The 22,115-nt window shown below is 32.6% G+C and overlaps 3 protein-coding genes, 1 long non-coding RNA gene and 1 other non-coding gene across 5 annotated transcripts; 2 read left to right on the top strand and 3 right to left on the bottom strand.

Moving 5' to 3' along the window:
• Positions 1 to 10,602: 10,602 nt before the first annotated feature.
• Positions 10,603 to 10,688, bottom strand: TRNAY-GUA (transfer RNA tyrosine (anticodon GUA)). The gene is given in 2 exon segments: positions 10,603 to 10,638; positions 10,652 to 10,688. It is a non-coding gene; the product is annotated as a tRNA-Tyr (tRNA).
• Positions 10,689 to 12,453: 1,765 nt separating this feature from the next.
• LOC149093216 (uncharacterized) lies at positions 12,454 to 13,422 on the top strand. Its single transcript, XR_016199979.1, has 2 exons — positions 12,454 to 12,715; positions 12,831 to 13,422. It is a non-coding gene; the product is annotated as an uncharacterized LOC149093216 (long non-coding RNA).
• A 110-nt stretch (positions 13,423 to 13,532) lies between these two features.
• Positions 13,533 to 14,187, bottom strand: LOC107371105 (NPC intracellular cholesterol transporter 2). The gene is made up of 2 exons (XM_015939086.2): positions 14,054 to 14,187; positions 13,533 to 13,976 (listed from the first exon to the last, which is right to left on the bottom strand). Exons 1-2 carry the CDS (start codon positions 14,127 to 14,129, stop codon positions 13,639 to 13,641), a joined length of 414 nt encoding a protein of 137 aa, XP_015794572.1. The 5' UTR covers positions 14,130 to 14,187; the 3' UTR covers positions 13,533 to 13,638.
• Positions 14,188 to 16,190: 2,003 nt separating this feature from the next.
• On the bottom strand, positions 16,191 to 17,119 carry EMC4 (ER membrane protein complex subunit 4). The gene is made up of 4 exons (XM_015939087.3): positions 16,889 to 17,119; positions 16,717 to 16,822; positions 16,492 to 16,645; positions 16,191 to 16,403 (listed from the first exon to the last, which is right to left on the bottom strand). The coding sequence occupies exons 1-4, from the start codon at positions 16,978 to 16,980 to the stop codon at positions 16,210 to 16,212; spliced, it is 546 nt and encodes a 181-aa protein (XP_015794573.1). The 5' UTR covers positions 16,981 to 17,119; the 3' UTR covers positions 16,191 to 16,209.
• Positions 17,120 to 19,208: 2,089 nt separating this feature from the next.
• On the top strand, positions 19,209 to 21,826 carry Hmgs (hydroxymethylglutaryl-CoA synthase). The gene is made up of 2 exons (XM_015939089.3): positions 19,209 to 20,633; positions 21,042 to 21,826. The coding sequence occupies exons 1-2, from the start codon at positions 19,369 to 19,371 to the stop codon at positions 21,460 to 21,462; spliced, it is 1,686 nt and encodes a 561-aa protein (XP_015794575.1). The 5' UTR covers positions 19,209 to 19,368; the 3' UTR covers positions 21,463 to 21,826.
• Positions 21,827 to 22,115: the final 289 nt, after the last annotated feature.

Here is a 22,115-nt window from a genome sequence, read left to right as displayed (position 1 = left end):
AATGCTGCACCACCAGTCATTTGGAAAGACCAATATGCTTACCAACCTGGGATCTCGAGAGACGAAGCCATCCTTGAATTGCGAGAAGAAATAAAACTGGCAAAACCAAAAAGTAAACTTGGACTTTTTGCAGTCGATGTAAAAGGTGCTTTCGATAATGTATCTAGAAAAGAAATACTAAGAGAGATAAATAGCTGGTCACTCGAAGAGAAATGTAAAAAACTTATCAATAGCTACCTTGAAAATCGAGCAACTGAAATATCTTGGAATGGCATGAAAGGATGGAGGGAAGAAACAAATGGTATTCCTCAAGGTTCAACACTTGGTCCACTTCTTTACATTGTTGGCTCATCAAAAGCAATCAATAGTGTACTTGATGAATATCCAAATGTAAAAAGAGCAATCTACGCTGATGACATCACGTTTCTGGTCAATGCAACGAATCTCGATAGAATACAAAGTGTAGCCAATGAAGTTATAACAAAATTAGATCAAAAACTTCTTGATATTAACTTATCACTGGAAAAAACAAAGACACAATTCATAATGCTCAAAGGCTATAAAGCTAGTGGAGAACGAATTGAATTGAAAAAAATGAAAATCACTGAGTCCGAGTCTTTAACAGTTCTTGGATATACTTTTGGAAAGAAGAATCAGCCTGATTGGTATTGGAACAAAGTAAAAGAAAAAATAAGAGCAATTTCCGATGTTTTGAAAAATAACAGACGGAAACTATTCTTTTTACCGATGAAGTGGAAAAAGCTGCTGATACAATCCCTTATATATCCATTAATAACAGGCCTACCGAAATCAACAATAAAAGACATGAAAATTGAAAGAATAAGAGATGGAACAGCAAAAATGACAGCAAATGGCATCAAAAAATTGTTACGAATACCACCAGGTACATCATCGATAATGATGATCAAAGCGATTGGTCTTAATCCTCCATGGACAGAAATGATGAAGATTCTTCAAAGAAAATTAGATGTCGATCTCAAAGCAAAATCTGTGTTGTTAGATATTGTCGGAGCAACTGAAGAGCCTGGTAACTGGAATACTGTGATCGAAAACAAGAATGATGAATTTGATAATAAAATGAAATCAGGAATAGATTGGATCTTACAAGGAAAAAACATCAATGACATCATGAATACAAGTAAAAAATATTGTGTTAATTATCAAAAATTGAAAACACTTGTATTCATATCAGGTGGATATTTCTACTTGAAAGAGCAAGATGGTAAACTTGTTGACGAATGCTGGTGTAATGCTGGTAGAAGAACGCCGAGTCATTGGATCTTAGACTGTAACTTATTTGAAAATCAACGACAAGATGCTTTTGGTAAAAAATCTTTGGAATCAAATGAAATTTATTCATTGATCAACAGACTGATGAATGGTTATGATGTTAGCCATTTTGTGAATTTTATTAGTATCATTTATGAACAATTGATAAACATGAGTTATTCACAACTCTATCCATACGTGTGTTAATGACAAGCTTAAAACTGAAAGTAATCGCCTCATTCTGGTAAATCAACATAAATTATCCATAACAAAATTATGCGAATAATATTCACTGATAGACATCTTTGAGAATATAAAATACCATCAAAAGCAACGAGGAGAAAGCAAAAGAATTACTGGAAAAAAGCCAAGGGACAGCAATATCTTCATCCGAGTTTCAACGGCCCAAGCCACTCTTTAATGAAACAGTTGAAGATACCTTTTCTCGAAGCTAGACATGAAGAAATGGTAAAAGTAAAAAGCAATACAAACAAATCAGTGAAGCAAATAAAACGAAAGCAAACCAGTCTGGACGATATACAACGATTTATTACTTCAATTTTTTCTTACCTTACCCTTTATTTATATACAATGTACATTTATCTTTTTTCAATTTACATTTATAATTTATGTATTGGGATGACAACTACCGAAAGGTAGAGTGTAAATGTTACCAAGCGAAGCCTTGTTATCCCTGTGTGTAATCACACGAAATTAATAATTAATAAAGACCTGTTAACATCAAGTTTGCCTTGTGATTTTTTATTCAAATTAAATAGTGATTAATAATTTAGTTAATTTTTTGATTTTGTGTTATTATTATAGAGTTAAGTGTGAGGATCATTTTGGTGTATAAATTATATCCTAAAATACAACAATTAATTTGTAAATTGTGATTGAAAAAATGGCTACCCCTTCAACTCACGTGGCTTCACCTGACGATGTGGTCAAAGAGTTAAGGTCAAAGAAAAGTATGGAGCAGACTGTACTTGACTTACCGAAAAATATTCAACAACAATTAAAGCTGATGAAGAAGATGATTACGACTTCTGAAGGTATCCTTGGTCCAATTAAAAGTAAAGATGCAACTCCAGTTTCATTTGACGATGCCCATGCCATGGTCAAAATGTTAAAGGTTGCCATGCGGTTAATGGAAATAAGGACTGTGGAAAAGGAGAAACAGACCATTGATAAGCTTCTTACTGGTATTACTGGAGAAATCGAGAAAGAGGTTGCTAAAAGCTTGGAATCAATTAAAGAAACAATTAAAACTACTGTCTCTGAAAATTGTAAAAGTGATAATACCAAAAGAAGCTATTCCGATATTGTCAAACAGGCTGTTCACTCTACACCAGCCAAGAAAAAGGGCGCCAACAGGGAGCGAGTCATATTTATCAAACCAAGTGACAAGAAGAGAATAATGAAAGGCTCAGCAATATTAAAGAAAATACAAGAGATTCTTAAAGGCCATTACAACCTTTCTTTCGATTTGATTAAAGAGAAAGAAAATTGTGTGCTGATGATCGGTAATGAAGTCCGGGATACTGAAGCAATGAAATCAATGATTGGTAAAAGTCATCCGGATTTGGTGGCTGAACATCCAAAAAAGAAAAATCCAAGAATCATGATAAGAAATATCAACAAGAAAGAACTCTTTGATAAAGACCTGGAAGACAATGAGATTCTCGATCTTATAATCAAGCAGAACAAATGGGATGAATTGAACAAAGATAAAGATGATGGTATAAAGTTACTTACAGGTTTCGATACGACAAATTACAACAAGAGACAAGTAAGGAATCTGGTGCTATCAATACCTGGAACAATAAGAGATTCTTTGGCAACAAATGATGGTAAAATTAAAGTTAACTTTAAGATGATGAAAATTGAAGATACCTGGAATCTCCCAATTTGTACCAATTGTTTATCCCATTCTGGTGATCATCGATCGAAAACCTGTGATGGTAAAACAAGATGTAAAAGATGCGGAGATTATCACAAAGAAAGTGAATGCCAAAGAGTAAAACCAATATGTTTACATTGCAAAGAAGCGAAATTCAATTATGATCATCATTGTATGTCCAGAGATTGTCCTTTCATCCAAATGGAAATTGAACGAGCCATGAGTGTTACTGACTATGAATATAAACAAATTTATTAATATGCAAATTAAGCAAATTAATTTAGCTGGTTCAAGAATAGCAACACATGAATTAGAAATCCATTTGGAAGGAAAAACAGATGATATTTTTATCATATCTGAACAAAACGAATCGTACTTACCTATTTTGAGCGTACAAGGAGTAAATATTATTTCTTGCGGTCGAAGTGCAATAGTAACAAAACAACCGATCATCAAACTTTGGAATGCAAATATGAAAGAAACAACAGTTGGCATGATCAAAACAACAACATCCGAATTGGTTATCATATCCATCTATTTACCACCAAGCCTAACAAAGCCTGAATACGAAAAAGAAGTTGAGAAACTTGGACAATTATTAGTGAGACATAAGTCAAAATATGTTGTACTTGGAGGCGATGTTAACTCAACACACATTGCCTGGTCATTCAAACTAGCAGATCAAAGTTGCAACAACAAAGCGAACGACAAAGGAAATATTCTGTATTCCACTTTGTTAACAAATGGCATAAAAGTAATTAAATGTCCTACAGATAAAAATTTTACTTACACTAGTAGACGAAACAAAGATGCTGATGGAAATTTTATTGTGTCCTGGATAGATCTTGTATCTTGTAAGTCAAATTGTTCCCAATTCGTGAGATACATCAATACTCAAGATTGGCCAGAAAGTGATCATAGAGTTACCACCATTGAAGTTGACTTACCATCTAAAGAACAAGAGCAAATGAAAATTGACCTTAGAAAATTCTGTGAATTGATAAGTAAATGGCAACCGCCAAATATTTTGAACAACTTTACTAACCAAGAGCAACTGGATCAACTCTGTCAACAATTGATAGATGACTTAAAACAGATGCAAGAGAGATCAAAAAGACCACGAACCAGCAATAACAAACCATGGTGGAATAAAAATCTAGATAAAGAAAGAAAAGAAATGGTCAAGCTAAAAAAGAAAATTGGATCAGCAAGTGGAACGATTAAAGAAATACTGATAAACAAATATGTTGAAATAAAGAAAAACTTCAAGCTTTCTCTGAATCAAGAGAAAAGTCAGTTCGACAAAGCAATGATTAGTCAACATGCTTCCAATCCATGGAAATTGATAAATCAAATTTTGCCAAGGAGCTGCAAACAAATTGGTAACGATGAGAAAAGTTTTTGGACAATAACTGAGAAATTTAAAGAGGATTGCCAATCAAAGATGACAACATTGAATTACTCAAACACAATCTCAATTGTTGACAAGAAGATTTCCAACTATACTCTAGATGAGCATGTAACGAAAGAAGAACTGTTAAATTTGATCAGAAAAGTGAAGGATAATGTATCAAGTGGTTATGAGGAAGTAAATTGTAAGATAAGCAAAAAGACGATGATGGACAAAATTGAATTCTTCACCACTTTATTCAATCACATCTTGAGCTGTGGCCATTTTCCAACTCCATGGAAGATTGGTAAAGGAGTGTTTATCCCCAAAGCAAATCCAGAAAAAGCAAGATTGATCCACATTCAATGTTTTTATGGGAAAGTCTTGGAACAATATATAAAAGATAAATTGTTAGATGCTGCACCATCAGTCATTTGGAAAGATCAGTATGCTTACCAACCCGGAATCTCGAGAGACGAAGCCATCCTTGAATTGCGAGAAGAGATAAAACTTGCAAAACCAAAACGTAAACTAGGACTTTTCGCAGTCGATGTAAAAGGTGCTTTTGATAATGTATCTAGAAAAGAAATACTAAGAGAGATAAATAGTTGGTCACTGGAAGAAAAATGTAAACAACTTATCAATAGTTACCTTGAAAATCGAGCAACTGAAATATCTTGGAATGGCATGAAAGGATGGAGGGAAGAAACAAATGGTATTCCTCAAGGTTCAACACTTGGTCCACTTCTTTATATTGTTGGCTCATCAAAAACAATCAATAGTGTACTAAATGAATATCCAAATGTGAAAACAGCAATCTACGCTGATGACATCACGTTTCTGGTCAATGCAACGAATCTCGATAGAATGCAAAGTTTAGCCAATGAAATTATAACAAAATTGGATCAAAAACTTCTTGACATCAACTTATCATTGGAAAAATCAAAAACACAATTCATAATGCTTAAAGGCTATAAAGCTAGTGGCGAACGAATTGAGTTGAAAAAAATGAACATCACTGAATCCGAGTCTTTAACAGTTCTTGGATATACTTTTGGAAAGAAGAATCAGCCTGATTGGTATTGGAACAAAGTGAAAGAAAAAATAAGAGCAATTTCCGATGTTTTGAAAAATAACAGGCGGAAACTATTCTTTTTACCGATGAAGTGGAAAAAGCTGCTGATACAATCCCTTATATATCCATTAATAACAGGTTTACCGAAATCAACAATAAAAGACATGAAAATTGAAAGAATAAGAGATGGAACAGCAAAAATGACAGCAAATGGCATCAAAAAATTGTTACGAATACCACCAGGTACATCTTCGATAATGATGATCAAAGCGATTGGTCTTAATCCTCCATGGACAGAAATGATGAAGATACTACAGAGAAAATTAGATTTTGATTCAAAAGCGAAATCTGTGTTATTAGATTTCATCGGAGCAAATGAAAAGCCTGTTAACTGGAATACTGTGATCAAAAACAAGAATGATGAATTTGATAATAAAATGAAATCAGGAATAGATTGGATCTTACAAGGAAAAAACATCAATGATATTATGAATACAAGTAAAAAACATTGTGTTAATTATCAAAAATTGAAAACACTTGTATTCATATCAGGTGGATACTTCTACTTGAAAGAGCAAGATGGTAAACTTGTCGACGAATGCTGGTGTAATGCTGGTAGAAGAACGCCGAGTCATTGGATCTTAGACTGTAACTTATTTGAAAATCAACGACAAGATGCTTTTGGTAAAAAATCATTGGAATCAAAGGAAATTTATTTATTGATCAACAGACTGATGAATGGTTATGATGTTAGCAATTTTGTGAACTTTATTAGTATCATTTATGAAAAATTGATAAGCATGAGTTATTCACAACTCTATCCATACGTGTATTAATGACAAGTTTTAAAACTGAAAGTAATCGCCTCATTCTGGTAAATCAACATAAATTATCCATAACAAAATTATGCGAATAATATTCACTGATAGACATCTTTGAGAATATAAAATACCATCAAAAGCAACGAGGAGAAAGCAAAAGAATTACTGGAAAAAAGCCAAGGGACAGCAATATCTTCATCCGAGTTTCAACGGCCCAAGCCACTCTTTAATGAAACAGTTGAAGATACCTTTTCTCGAAGCTAGACATGAAGAAATGGTAAAAGTAAAAAGCAATACAAACAAATCAGTGAAGCAAATGAAACGAAAGCAAACCAGTCTGGACGATATACAACGATTTATTACTTCAATTTTTTCTTACCTTACCCTTTATTTATATACAATGTACATTTATCTTTTTTCAATTTACATTTATAATTTATGTATTGGGATGACAACTACCGAAAGGTAGAGTGTAAATGTTACCAAGCGAAGCCTTGTTATCCCTGTGTGTAATCACACGAAATTAATAATTAATAAAGACTGAATGAATGACGGAATGAATCGTACTTACCAATTTTGAGCGTACAAGGAGTAAATATTATTTCTTGCGGTCGAAGTGCAATAGTAACAAAACAACCGATCATCAAACTTTGGAATGCAAATATGAAAGAAACTACAGTTGGCATGATCAAAACAACGACATCCGAATTGGTTATCATATCCATCTATTTATCGCCAAGCCTAACGAAGCCTGAATATGAAAAAGAAGTTGAGAAACTTGGACAATTATTAGTGAGACATAAGTCAAAATACGTCTTACTTGGAGGCGATGTTAACTCAACCCACATTGCCTGGTCATTCAAGTTAGCAGATCAGAGTTGCAACAACAAAGCGAATGATAAAGGAAATATTTTGTATTCCACTTTGTTAACAAATGGCATAAAAGTAATTAAATGTCCAACAGACGAAAATTTTACTTACACGAGTAGAAGAAACAAAGATGCTGATGGAAATTTTATTGTGTCCTGGATAGATCTTGTATCTTGTAACCCAAATTGTTCCCAATTCGTGAGATACATCAATACTCAAGATTGGCCAGAAAGTGATCATAGAGTTACCACCATCGAAGTTGATTTACCATCTAAAAAACAAGAGCAAATGAAAATTGACCTTAGCAAGTTCTTTGAATTGATAAGTAAATGGCAACCGCCAAATATTTTGAACAACTTTACTAACCAAAAGCAACTGGATCAACTCTGTCAACAATTGATAGATGACTTGAAACAGATGCAAGAAAGATCAAAAAGACCACGAACCAGCAATAACAAACCATGGTGGAATAAAAATCTAGATAGAGAAAGAAAAGAAATGGTCAAGCTGAAAAAGAAAATTGGATCAACAAGTGGAACCATTAAAGAAATACTGATAAACAAATATGTTGAAATAAAGAAAAAATTCAAGCTTTCTCTGAATCAAGAGAAAAGTCAGTTCGACAAAGCAATGATCAGTCAACATGCTTCCAATCCATGGAAATTGATCAATCGAATTGTGCCAAGGAGCTGCAAACAAATTGGTAACGATGAGAAAAGTTTTTGGACAATAACTGAGAAATTTAAAGAGGATTGTCAATCAAAAATGACAACATTGAATTATTCAAACGCAATCTCAATTGTTGACAAGAAGATTTCCAACTATACTCTAGAAGAGCATGTAACAAAAGAAGAACTCTTATATTTGATCAGAAAAGTGAAGGATAATGTATCAAGTGGTTATGAGGAGGTAAATTGTAAGATTAGCAAAAAGACGATGATGGACAAAATTGAATTTTTCACCTCATTATTCAATCACATCTTGAGCTGTGGCCATTTTCCAACTCCATGGAAGATTGGTAAAGGAGTTTTTATCCCGAAAGCAAATCCAGAAAAAGCAAGATTGATTCACATTCAATGTTTTTATGGGAAAGTCTTGGAACAATATATAAAAGATAAATTGTTAAATGCTGCACCACCAGTCATTTGGAAAGACCAATATGCTTACCAACCTGGAATCTCGAGAGACGAAGCCATCCTTGAATTGCGAGAAGAGATAAAACTGGCAAAACCAAAACGTAAACTTGGACTTTTTGCAGTCGATGTAAAAGGTGCTTTCGATAATGTATCTAGAAAAGAAATACTAAGAGAGATAAATAGCTGGTCACTCGAAGAGAAATGTAAAAAACTTATCAATAGCTACCTTGAAAATCGAGCAACTGAAATATCTTGGAATGGCATGAAAGGATGGAGGGAAGAAACAAATGGTATTCCTCAAGGTTCAACACTTGGTCCACTTCTTTACATTGTTGGCTCATCAAAGACAATCAATAGTGTACTTGATGAATATCCAAATGTAAAAAGAGCAATCTACGCTGATGACATCACGTTTCTGGTCAATGCAACGAATCTCGATAGAATACAAAGTGTAGCCAATGAAGTTATAACAAAATTAGATCAAAAACTTCTTGATATTAACTTATCACTGGAAAAAACAAAGACACAATTCATAATGCTCAAAGGCTATAAAGCTAATGGAGAACGAATTGAATTGAAAAAAATGAAAATCACTGAGTCCGAGTCTTTAACAGTTCTTGGATATACTTTTGGAAAGAAGAATCAGCCTGATTGGTATTGGAACAAAGTGAAAGAAAAAATAAGAGCGATTTCCGATGTTTTGAAAAATAACAGACGGAAACTATTCTTTTTACCGATGAAGTGGAAAAAGCTGCTGATACAATCCCTTATATATCCATTAATAACAGGCCTACCGAAATCAACAATAAAAGACATGAAAATTGAAAGAATAAGGGATGGAACAGCAAAAATGACAGCAAATGGCATCAAAAAATTGTTACGAATACCACCAGGTACATCTTCGATAATGATGATCAAAGCGATTGGTCTTAATCCTCCATGGACAGAAATGATGAAGATTCTTCAAAGAAAATTAGATGTCGATCTCAAAGCAAAATCTGTGTTATTAGATATTGTCGGAGCAACTGAAGAGCCTGGTAACTGGAATACTGTGATCGAAAACAAGAATGATGAATTTGATAATAAAATGAAATCAGGAATAGATTGGATCTTACAAGGAAAAAACATCAATGACATCATGAATACAAGTAAAAAATATTGTGTTAACTATCAAAAATTGAAAACAATTGTATTCATATCAGGTGGATATTTCTACTTGAAAGAGCAAGATGGTAAACTTGTAGACGAATGCTGGTGTAATGCTGGTAGAAGAACGCCGAGTCATTGGATCTTAGACTGTAATTTATTTGAAAATCAACGACAAAATGCTTTCGGTAAAAAATCATTGGAATCAAAGGAAATTTATTCATTGATCAACAGACTGATGAATGGTTATGATGTTAGCAATTTTGTGAATTTTATTAGTATCATTTATGAACAATTGATAAGCATGAGTTATTCACAACTCTATCCATACGAGTGTTAATGACAAGTTTAAAACTGAAAGTAATCGCCTCATTCTGGTAAATCAACATAAATTATCCATAACAAAATTTTGCCAATAATATTCACTGATATACATCTTTAAGAATATAAAACACCATCAAAAGCAACAAGGAGAAAGCAAAAGAATTACTGGAAAAAGCCAAGGGACAGCAATATCTTCATCCAAGTTTCAACGGCCCAAGCCATTGTTTAATGAAACGGTTGAAGATACCTTTTCTCGAAGCTAGACATGAAGAAATGGTAACAGTAAAAAGCAAAACAAACAAATCAGTGAAGCAAACGAAACGAAAGCAAACCAGTCTGGACGATATACAGCGATTTATTACTTAAATTTTTTCTTACCTTACCCTTTATTTATATACAATGTATTTATCTCTTTTTTTTCAATCTACCTTTATTATTCATGTATTGGGATGACAACTACCGAAAGGTAGAGTGTAAATGTTACCAAGCGAAGCCTTGTTATCCCTGTGTGTAATCGCACGAAATTAATAATTAATAAAGACTCGATTTTGTTAATATTAAAGTAATTCAAGGAACCACCTTTAATAAATTAAATGAAGATTAAAATAATTAGATCAGGTAAATCCCTTAATTAAAGGTAAAAAGTTTCCGACGAGCCGGAGTCGAACCAGCGACCTAAGGATCACTATTGAACATCTACAGTCCTCCGCTCTACCAACTGAGCTATCGTCGGATGATGATCGCTGATGCGCTTAATCCAAATTGAATCACATTACAATTTCACCATCTTAAGAGTTCAATCTTTAGTTTATCAAAGCTTGGATTAGTTACCAATTAGACTTTACTAAATCTTGTTAAACCTGTGTTTAGATCGTTAGGTCATATTTTATTAAAATAGCTTTTTAAACGGTTCAATCGATCCAATTAGGTCATTTTAAGGGCCTCGCTTTGGAGCTTTGGGTGCACGTCTCTCTTGAGCTGTTTTTGTTTATGTCTGATCGGTGATTAAATTTACGGCTCATCTGATTTTTAGATTTTATTGTTACCCTCAATTGTTTCCAGTCATGATAAGCTAATTGTTGTGTGTTTTTCTTGTTTCAATTAATCACTCCAAGGCTATGAAAATTATTGAAAGTACTTTATGTAACTCGTTAGGCTTTATTGGAATGTTGAATAATAAGACTTGAGTTTCGCTTTTTGCCATTTCTTTCAAACCAATTTAATCGCATGATTATATAATTGTTGAGCCTCTTGTTAAATTGTCGCTTCCAGGGAGGTTAATTAAATTGCACAATAATACTAAATTTGATTTAAACACGAATCAATCTTGTGATTGATTGATTTCAAGATCATCTTCAGCTAACAATGTAAGTTAAACTTATTATCTTATGAATATTAAATGCAAGGGCCAAAAATTTCATGTTAACCAATTTGGGTTTATAGTGGATCAAATTGTTGGTGATCTGATGGTGAATAATCAATTGTTTGTTTACCTTGTAATTGTTGACTATTTTGTTTTCTTATTCTCTCAATTAATTGAGCAATTAAAGACAGTTATTTTCCCAACCTTGTTTCAAATGTTTACAATTGAAGTAATGAAATTATTTTTGGTTAATAGGCCTCAGTCAAGTTAATCAATTGATAGCTATACTTTACTCTATTCAACTCGGTTACATATTATGCGATGATACACTGTAATTGGGTAAATCAATTGATTGAGACTATCCAATTAAGATAAGTTGATTGAATGAAAGAAATAAAAAAAACACATTCAATGAAAATCAACTGTTGTTTTGTATCCACACAAAGGCAAATGGTATTACAGGCAGGAATGGAAGTTAACCGGTAAAAATATTATACACTTCAACTGTAATTAGTTATCAATTTAATGTAACCAAATAATGAAAAGTTAAGTCAATTAATTGATCAGCTTACTGTAAATCACATGAACAAGAACAGTCAATCATTAAATAATGATAACAACAGTCGTTAATACACATTTTCAACGTTTAATCGGAAGTTAAATCCACCTCCAGGAGGCAAGAAAATTTTCCAACCCTTTAGTAATGGCTACCATTTAATGGAATCTTCGAGTGGCTTTGTTAGGCTTCAAATTATAACAAATTATAATTAAAAGAGGGATATGAAACCTTTCTATCCACTTATACTGATGATTAAGAAAATCATTTCTTATCTTTGGTTGATTCTTTAGCTTACTGTTTTGCTTCTTGCTTTTCTTTTATCTGTTTGGTAGCTTCTCAAGCTTATCTGACATTTCTTAGCTTCTAGACTTCATGGATAAACTATTAGTAATGGTGATGATTAACATAGTCGCTTTTAGTTTGCTTTTGTTGATACTTTTGTTATCTTTCGTTTGATTATTCAGCAAGCTTGATGTTAAGATAAAACAGTGAGAATCTTAATAGATATGGAAAGGCGGGGAAAGGATTAGTTAACAAAAAGGGACTTGGTTTGCAGTTTGATCCTCAGTTCACTAGAGTCCAACAACTTGATCACTTTACTCTGCAATTACTGACCTTTATAAAACACTGACTTACCAAATACTATTTATCAATTTTCATTGTGTCTCATTGTTCACTTGGACCTTCAATTAACCACCGTGACATTATTTTTCACTTATTGTGTTCAATATTACCAATTTACTTCCACCATGTTGACTTCATTTTTCTTCTTATCCCTTGTGATTCCAGTCTATTGGACTGTTTTCAAATACATTGAAGCTCGTCTTGCATGTAAAAAGTAAGTTCAATTTCCTTTATTTTATTATCATCAGCATGATGAACTTATATTTTCTTTTGATTATTACCTGTAGAACGTTTACTAATGATTGTTTTGTTTATTTCCTCTGTTTCAGAAATGCGAAAATCTAGAACTGGTCTTTTGGACATAAATTTACTAATATTTAGACTTAACGTGTAATCATCAACATCACAAAAATGGAGGACCAACCTTGTCACCATTACAAATTTTTCTCATCAGCAACAACAATCATTGATATCATTTCATCCAATGGATATGTATCTTATTTTTCTGGATGGATTTTACTTGGATATTCACTACTATCAAAATGGAGGTGCAAAAAAGAATCCTTTATCAACCCTTTTTCTCGAGAACTCTCAACCCGTTGTGAAAGATCTATGAGATTTTGGTGTTGATCAGTTTGCTTACCAAATGTGATTAAATCGTCTACTGACAAAAATTTTAACTCGATCTGATTTGATCTCACCTGATGTTATTAATGCCAAGATGAATTTGCTGTTGCTGATGACGAATCTTCAATTTTTATTTATTACTTTTTTATTTCAATATCTTCCAACACTTTTTTAGCATTTTTGTTACTTTCTGGTTTATGATTAAGTGATGGAAATTATGTAAATTTTATAGAAACAATTACCACCTATGTATTAAACGTCAATTTATTATTAAAAAATTGATTCACTTGAAAATTTTGCCCTCAATTTGTTCCTTTTTACTCTGTCAAGTCCAATACTTTTTATCGCAAAACCATGAAAAATACAATCAACATCACACTCTGTCAAGAAAAGTTAAGACTCAGTTTTAAATGTTATAAAATAGACGTTTATTTTAATCGATAAATTTCATTCTGTTGACTCACAAAACGCAAAACATCGATCACAATATTGAATGAGTATAAAACACATTTAAGCAACGGTGATTGGGAAAGTGAAGCAAACCAAGGTTTGGTCCTCAGATTTGAGTTGGTAGGTCATTGATTTTGAGGAAACACTGGATTTACCAACGGTGAATGAACCTTTGTGGACATAGTATTCACCAGCTTGGAGTGGACAGTTTAATCCATTACCACAAGCTTGGGCAGTAGATGATTCCTGACCAACTTTGCTAACGGCTTGAACTGTGGCAGCATTGGATGGTGAAACAAATTCAAGTTGAACATTGACAGTTTGGCCAACAGATAAATCACAGCTGAAGCTTTCACATCCATCGATTAAAACAACTTGAGGTACGTTGACAGAACCTTCTGTAAAATTGTAAAACATGTAATTAGTAATGAAGCTTTGGAAGGAAAATCAAAATAATGAAATTGAATTAACTCACCGCAAGGCTTGAAATCAACGATTCCAGCGAAAGAAGAGCCAACAAGGGCGAACAAGAAGATCATTGAAGTGTACATTTTGATATTTTTTAACTGGTTGTTGTGAGTGGACAAGTCACTTGATTCAATTTCAATTGTGTTGTTATATTATTTTTCAACTTGATCAATCTTTATATACTTTTGGTTAAGCCATGATTATTGATAAATCTACCTAAATCATTTCACTATGATCAGTCTATTAACCTAATCACCAGATAATGATCCTGAAAGTGATATTCATTGTTTCATCGACACGATTAGAAAGAAAAGGTAATTTTTTGTCTAGAAAGGGATTGATGTAACAATGGTTGAACAGATTTCATTGATTTATTTGATAATCTTACTTTTCTTCTCTGATTCTATGATCACCAGTTTCAGCTTCTCAAGGGCAATAATTTTTTCATGGTTAAAGTCCAACAATTAAGCAGGTTCAGGGTTTCAATACAACTGTTCAAAGATTAGTTGTTCATAGTTAATTCCATTGTCAAACAACCTTTGATTTTCACAGATTGATTTTTGTACTTGCATTGTGCTCACTGGTCTTAATTTGAAACCCAGAACAATGACTGAATGACTTTTAACCCCTTAACTTGCAAGTTATCAGAACGGTTCATTAAAGGATAAAATGGATAACTCCCTTTGTAAGATTATATCTTAATCTTTTCCATATACAGGCTAAGAAAAAATTAAACTTTGTTCATGAAATTGCTTCATTACATTGTTTGCTTCCGATGAATTTCATTTATTACAATTGAAACATCCAACTGTGAGTAGAAAGATCTGGATGAACCTGATTTGAATTACCTTTAAAATTATTTGCCGTGTTTAACTTACGATGAAAAACTTATGTATCAGTATTAGCTAATTTTAGCTAATTAGCGATAGAATATAATTGGAAATTTTTAGACAATTAACTCAAAAAAGGTCAAAAGATATGTGGTTATCTAAAAGTAATGAATAGCATTGAAAGTCTAAGCAAAAGTCTGGATTTATTATGCTACAGAGTTTTATAATGTGTCCATTTGAAGTGAATTTTGCTCATGAAAACGACTAATGATGTCCAAAACTGTGATGGGCAACATTTATTGTTTGGTCATTTGTATAATGTCTTTCGTAACCTCCAACAATTTTAATGTAACTTTATCTTTAAGGTTACTTTGATATACAAAGAAACTACTGTTTATGATGAACATTGATGATTCATTATACCCACTTTCAAAGACTGTTTCCTGCCTGATGATTGATGATAGCAGAAGATTTTAAATTATTTGATTGGAAAATGTCAAAGTTACCTTTGGTACTATTTTGCACTCAATTGTGATCACTGATCACCAAGAGTCATCATCTTGATTTACAGTTTTGTCCAAAATTCAAAATGAGTCAATATGTAATATAGCTGTCAAATGAACAAGATAAGTTATATAATTTTGCGATAAAAGTCGTTTCAATTCATTTTTTATAAAATTGAAACGATATTGTTGATATGATATGATTAATTTGATATGAATTCGGTGATTGGGTGATCTGATTCTGGTCTTAATCTGATTATCTAGTCGATAAAATTGTTATTTATAAGAGAGATTGCTAATTGATTTGCTAGTTCATGTTCAACACTCGAGAAGCATCGAGAAACTTTTTACGAAAACATTGACTCTCAAGTCAAGAGTTGAGACTGTTTTGGTGGTTTTGTAGGACTTGAAAATGGAGTTCATTTGTCCAGTTAGCAGATCGACATAACCAACAGCTTTTACAAATCGCTTTCTAAGTTCAAAGCTCGACTGACAGCAACATGCTCTTGTTTCAGGTATGAGTGGATAGTTCTTGTCAACACATATTTTTCTGTGATTATAAATGATCTAATAAAGAAGATGAACTTTCATTGAAATTTTCTGTTACCATACAGCAACAGCGCTTCGATTTATGGACAAAATTTTCAATTCACCGATAATTGTTATGTGTTTGTAATTTGCGTAAAGTTGGGTTGCTTTAACTTAATCCACACTCTTTTCTTATATTTGTGATTCACAAAAAAAGTTCGTAATTTTGATGATTCGTTCGCATATTTGATCAAAAGATGAGAAGCAAGACGGTAAACGATTGTTTTTAGTTTAATTTACTTTTAATGAGACAAACTACCACCCGAGAATTCAATTCTAGGCTGTGGCTCTACAAAATCAAGCCAATCTGAAGGATGTATGGGCAGCAAACCCATAGATTGACATTTATAAAGAGCCAAAGCAAGACAGAGTAAATTTCCCAATAGATAGACGAATTTTTGAAAAAGCGATTGATTTCCTTCAATAAGCTTGAATGCTGAAAATAAATGGTAATAAAATAAAAAAGGTTAATAAGCTTATTTTAGCTAGTTTTGGTTTTTCTGTTAAAAAAGTTGATTACTAACTTGCATTAATTTGTAAAAGAGCTTTCACTGGTTTCAGGAAAAGCATACCAATCATCATGATTGGAAAAATTGAGATAGAGTTACCAGCCATATACATGATGAAGAGATTCATAGGAAGCTGACGAATTGGTCCCGATGCGATTTCCCATGATTTCTATGGACAAAAATTATGAAATATGAATTAAAAAGTAATAGTAAGTTATTCATTTCATTGCAATAAAATACCTTGACAATAAGATTAACATCGCTTGGCTCTACAACTGGTACATTGAATTGGGCATTGGTCACATAACCAGGAGGTGATCCTAGTTCAGCTTTATCACTTTTAACTCTATCAAAGATATAACAGTTAAATTAGTTTTCAGAGTTATGTCAAACAGAATAAACGAGATATTACCTGGAATTGAAATTGAGAGCAAACTTGTGCTTCTTTATACTGAATTGGCCATTTGTACCATGTCTGACTTGAGAAGAATTGGTTGCACTCATTCTGAATAACAAAAAATACTAAAATTTGATATATAAATAAAACACCGGAACACAAGAATTAAGTATTAAGGAATATTTCCACAGATAAAACAAAATTAATTAACTAAACTATCAGTGATGGATTACAGGTTTAGATAAATTCATTTAAAAAACATCTGATCAAGTTAATTATTTACTCTCAACAGATGGAGTTTGAGAGTAAGAATAGCTCCAAATTTGAACATTGAATATTGTACTTTTTAAACAGTATTAATAGAAGACTATTTATTTTAGTTAATTGACGACTAATTTACAAGCAATCAAACAAATGTAGTGCTTAAATTGAAAGTTGTCATTCTTTTTTCGTATTAGACGCTTTGAAAGATTCCTGTAATCTTAACTACATTTCAGATCCGTTCAGCAAAAATTTCCAATACCATTCAATTTAAATGATAATTTTTGTTTTCCAATTTCCCATAAATGACAGGGAAATATACATAGTAACAACAAATCTTCAGCAATTTACAATCATTATTAATAACACTATTGACAGCTAAAGGAACAACAAACCATATTTTTAGATTGTTTTTATTCAATGTCAAAACCAAATTCAAGAGTTCCATCAGGCCTGAAGGATTGAACATTTTCAGTCTGAGTCAGATTTATTTTGATTTTAAAAGCATTGATTGTACATCAATCTTTGATCAACAACTTAGATCAAGATCTAACAAGTTGAATATCTGAGTAGGTTAATAGAAATCTAATTAACCATATTAAGGAAAGTTTAATATTGAACCTTGGACATTTTAATCTAATCAGTGTCTGGGAAAATGAAAGTGTAATTGTACCGAAAACTGAAGATCAACAAACTAAAACAGCAAAACTAACACAAAATAAGTCATAAATTGTAAATTGTTTTGTGGATATTATTTAAATTACGAGCTTTAAGGAAGCGAATTAAAAATGTAGATCAATTGTTATCACCTTGTGATTTACATTGGTGGCGTTTTATTTAGGAATCAAGGAAATTTCTCATATTTTTGCTCAGATCAACGTTGGTTAAGATAATTCTCATTTACTCAATTAATACTAATTAATTTATATTTGTAATTAAATACCGAACTTTTGTTTACAATTCAATAGATTACGATGTTTAATAAGCAAACCGAGTCACATCAGAGACAATTTTCCTGGTCTTTAACTGTGTTATATCTTGAAATCGCATTAAAAGTGTAGATAATAAAATAGTAAAAATGAAAACCATTAAAAATCTAACCAAATTGTTATTCAACAATTTACGGTTGACGTTGATCATATTTTGAATTGATATTTCAAAGGTAATTTCATTTCAACTTAAGATCTTTGTTTTCCCATTAATTTTCATGAAGGTTGAGACAAATACAAACTCTTGTTTTTAATTCATTCAATTTATTTGTTTGCTATTTAATAATGTTGGAGTGATAATTATGAGATGATAATTTTCAAATAACATTGTTCAGCGAATAGTTTCCATCAGTCAAACTCGCCATGATTTTCAAGTACAGTAGTTGATTAATATCTGAACAGTTATGTAGATTGATAATCCTAAAGTCGAGTCAAACAATTGTAAAACAGAAAATATATCCTGGATATGGAAATGCTGTTCCATTCAGATTACAAATGAAATAACAAGCCATCTTGTTCAGAAAAGTATTTCAATTCTAACTCGTTTGCTTATAAATTAATTACTAATTGAAATGATATAAAATTTTAAATAAAAAAGCGCAGTTAAAAATTCAGGAAATCATCAATATGGAATAGGGAAAATTGTTAAATTGAAAATCTGATGTAATGTTGTTGCTCATCTTTTCCTCATTTCTGTGGAAGTAAACATGCCACAGATTCGTCAGCTTTGTTTGGATATCATTGAATAATCACATGGATAGTAAATGGATGGAGATGAAACAGCAAGTACTTAGATTGTGGTCATTATTATATTTATCTTGATTAGCATCAATGAAGCTGATCAGAGATGTTGATCAAGATCATAAAGAAAACCTAAACCTTTCCCTCTTCCCTTTTTTTCAACCATCTAGTCTTACCCTCTTTTTCTCCTTTTTTCTGCTTCTCTCCATTCTCCCTTCTTATTTTCTTACTCTCTTCCTCATGATAGTTACCACCTCTTACTCACTCATTCACTCAGATCTTCCTTCTCTCTGAGTGCTAATCAAATACACTACTGACTTACCGATATATTTTCAGTACTGAACCTGTCTTCGTGAAATCTGTTTGTTCTCAAAATAACCTCAGTTATACAATCGATCCTACAGTTCCATCAGCTTTGTTTAGCAAAAAAAAGTGAGATTAAGTCAACAAACTTATACTCTCGTCAATTCAGCGGATTTTTATTGTTTAGTTAAATTAATATCGATGTCTTCTCAATCTACCAACTGTGTTACCAATGGTGGACCCAAGATTAACGGGCCATCCACACTACCACCAATTACATCAACTATAACAACAAATGGTCATGTTCATCCCAATCTCCAGCAACATTCACAACGAACAAATGATGTAGGTATTTTGGCTCTCGAAATGTACTTCCCTTCCGTCTACGTTGATCAAACTGAATTGGAAAAATACGATGGTGTATCTGAGGGTAAATACACTATTGGTTTGGGTCAAACTCGGATGGGCTTTTGTTCAGATCGAGAGGATATTCAATCTCTCTGTTTAACAGTTACCCATCGATTATTTGAGAAAACGGGTGTTTCTCCTAAAGATATTGGTTTTCTCATGGTGGGTACCGAAACATTAGTTGACAAATCTAAATCTGTGAAATCCGTTTTGATGCAACTTTTCGAGGAATCAGGTAATGGGGATGTTGAAGGTGTTGATACAACAAATGCATGTTATGGAGGAACAGCAGCGCTTTTTGCAGCAGTCAATTGGATTGAATCAAGCTCCTGGGATGGAAGATATGCTCTCGTAGTCGCCGGTGATATAGCCATCTATGCATCCGGTAGTGCTCGTCCCACTGGTGGAGCAGGTGCTGTAGCTATGCTCGTAGGACCTAATGCGCCATTATCTTTTGTTCGAGGAGCACGAGCTACTCACATGGCGCATACCTACGATTTCTACAAGCCTCATATGGATTCCGAGTATCCGGTTGTTGAAGGTAAACAATCTATAATTTGTTACACGCAAGCAGTTGACCGTTGTTATCAACTATTTACCTCTAAGTATGAGAATGTCTTGCGTAAAGAGGCTGCTTCTGCTAATGCTGTTGTTGCTGGTCAGGTTAAAAGTGTCAATGGTGGCCTTAATGGTGATGTTAAAAGTCCTAAATTGATTGACAGCAAACTTGATGTTAAGATGAGACTTCAAGATTTTGATGGTCTTCTATTCCATTCGCCTTACTGTAAATTGGTTCAAAAATCGGTTGCTCGTTTATCATTGAATGAATTTCTTCGTGAAGACAATCCTGACTATGATGGATACCATAAAGGATGTGAAAAATTTCGCAAAATAAAATTGGAAGAAACTTATTTCGATAGAGATTTAGAGAAACATTTCATCTCTCAATCTTCCGAACTGTTTAAGCAGAAAACTCAATCATCATTGTTATTAGCAACCCAAGTTGGTAACATGTACACTGCTTCACTCTATTCTTGCCTTGTTTCTTATTTCCTCAGGTAATGAGACTTTTTATCTCTTCTTCTTCTTCTTCTCCTCTTTATCTTTCTCTTTCTTTCCTTGCATGATAAAACAGGCCCCTTTCCCGTCTCTTATACTCTTTATCATGTCCTTAACATCTTGATGACCTTGCTCATCATCAACATGATTTTTGCTCACGGCTGACCCATGAACCGTCTTCCTTCTTTATCTTCCTTTTTTCTATCATCTCAAAACACACTTGACAAGAAAAAAATGGGTGAAATGCCAAAAGATGCATTCAAAAATCCATTTTTGGAATCTCTCTTGCTTCCTTGTTTCTTTATTCCTATGCCTTTCGGCTCAAATAACAATTTATAATTAGCATTACCATTATATTGAAGTAAATCAATTCTTATTGAATTTTCACTTTTTTCTCATTTCAATAGCAAACCTTTGGAAGATATCGCTGGTAAAAGAATACTATTATTCTCGTACGGATCCGGAATGGCTGCTTCAATGTTTTGTTTACAAATTTCACCTGACGTGTCAACAAATTCACCATTGGAAAGACTTTATAACGGAATCAAAGATGTATCAGTACAACTGAAACGCCGAAATAAGATAGCACCTGCATCATTCGTTGAAACTCTTAAACTTAGAGAGGAGACTCACCACTTGTGCCCTTATACACCTAAAGGCCCCATTGATAACCTTTTCCCCGGAACTTACTATCTTGATAAAATTGATAATTTGTTCAGAAGAGAATATAAAAGGGTACCAGTTTCATCATGCATTGATAAAGATTTGTCACCAACAAACTCAACATCTTCATCTACAACACAATCACCGGCATCACCAATATCTTAGTTTTTGCAACTTGAACAAAAATCAACAAACACGACAAATTTTTGCCAAAATCATGTTAATCAGATTTTTATTTATATATAATAATTGGTTACATTATTATACGATGTGCGTGTTTGATGACCTTTCAATACAAAACAAACTCGTAATCAATTATATGGTGCAAAAAAATGCAGAGAAACATTTAGAGAAACAATATTTTGTTATGCGACCAATTATTGTTAACGTTTTTTTTCAACTCTCGAGAAATTTAGTGAATACTTTGCACTGAATTTGCTAGTTTGATATAAATTAATTGTTGTTAATATAAAATTAATATTGAAAAATATAAAATGAAAAAAATGTAACAATTTTTTCCACAATCTGAGACTCCGTTTAATATTTTCCTTTTTAATTTCTTAGCGTGACTGAATGAATTGTTTTCATGTATCAATTCTGAAAATCAAATCTAAACTCTAATCTAACTCGAATCAACCAACAATCAAAATTAAACCAAGTTGCCAATTAAATTGTTTATGAAACTTAGATAATATTTTTATTTATATTAATAAACAGGCCAGCGTTTCTTATATCTGTATACTTTTATTTGAGTAATAACTAGTTAATTGAGTGCCCAACGGTCTTTAATTTGACTAAATTTTTTATACTAATTAATG

This window comes from Tetranychus urticae, chromosome 3, assembly GCF_039701765.1.
Source record: "Tetranychus urticae isolate SD_2017Ah chromosome 3, NJAU_TeUrti_SD_1.0, whole genome shotgun sequence".
Lineage (NCBI taxonomy): Eukaryota > Metazoa > Arthropoda > Arachnida > Trombidiformes > Tetranychidae > Tetranychus > Tetranychus urticae.
The sequence above is the reverse complement of the archived record's forward strand: the minus strand, read 5'-3'. Positions and strand labels throughout refer to the sequence as shown.

What these genes read in the sequence shown, in the direction of transcription:
- LOC107371105 (XM_015939086.2), bottom strand. Translation starts at nt 14,129, where the DNA reads ATGTACACTTCAATGATCTTCTTGTTCGCCCTTGTTGGCTCTTCTTTC. An exon ending in CGTTGATTTCAAGCCTTGCG is followed by an intron (nt 13,977 to 14,053) that starts GTGAGTTAATTC and finishes ACAATTTTACAG; the next exon opens with AAGGTTCTGTCAACGTACCT.
- EMC4 (XM_015939087.3), bottom strand. Translation starts at nt 16,980, where the DNA reads ATGAGTGCAACCAATTCTTCTCAAGTCAGACATGGTACAAATGGCCAA. An exon ending in GCTCTCAATTTCAATTCCAG is followed by an intron (nt 16,823 to 16,888) that starts GTAATATCTCGT and finishes TATCTTTGATAG; the next exon opens with AGTTAAAAGTGATAAAGCTG. An exon ending in TCTTTTACAAATTAATGCAA is followed by an intron (nt 16,404 to 16,491) that starts GTTAGTAATCAA and finishes ATTTATTTTCAG; the next exon opens with CATTCAAGCTTATTGAAGGA.
- Hmgs (XM_015939089.3), top strand. Translation starts at nt 19,369, where the DNA reads ATGTCTTCTCAATCTACCAACTGTGTTACCAATGGTGGACCCAAGATT. An exon ending in CTTGTTTCTTATTTCCTCAG is followed by an intron (nt 20,634 to 21,041) that starts GTAATGAGACTT and finishes TCATTTCAATAG; the next exon opens with CAAACCTTTGGAAGATATCG.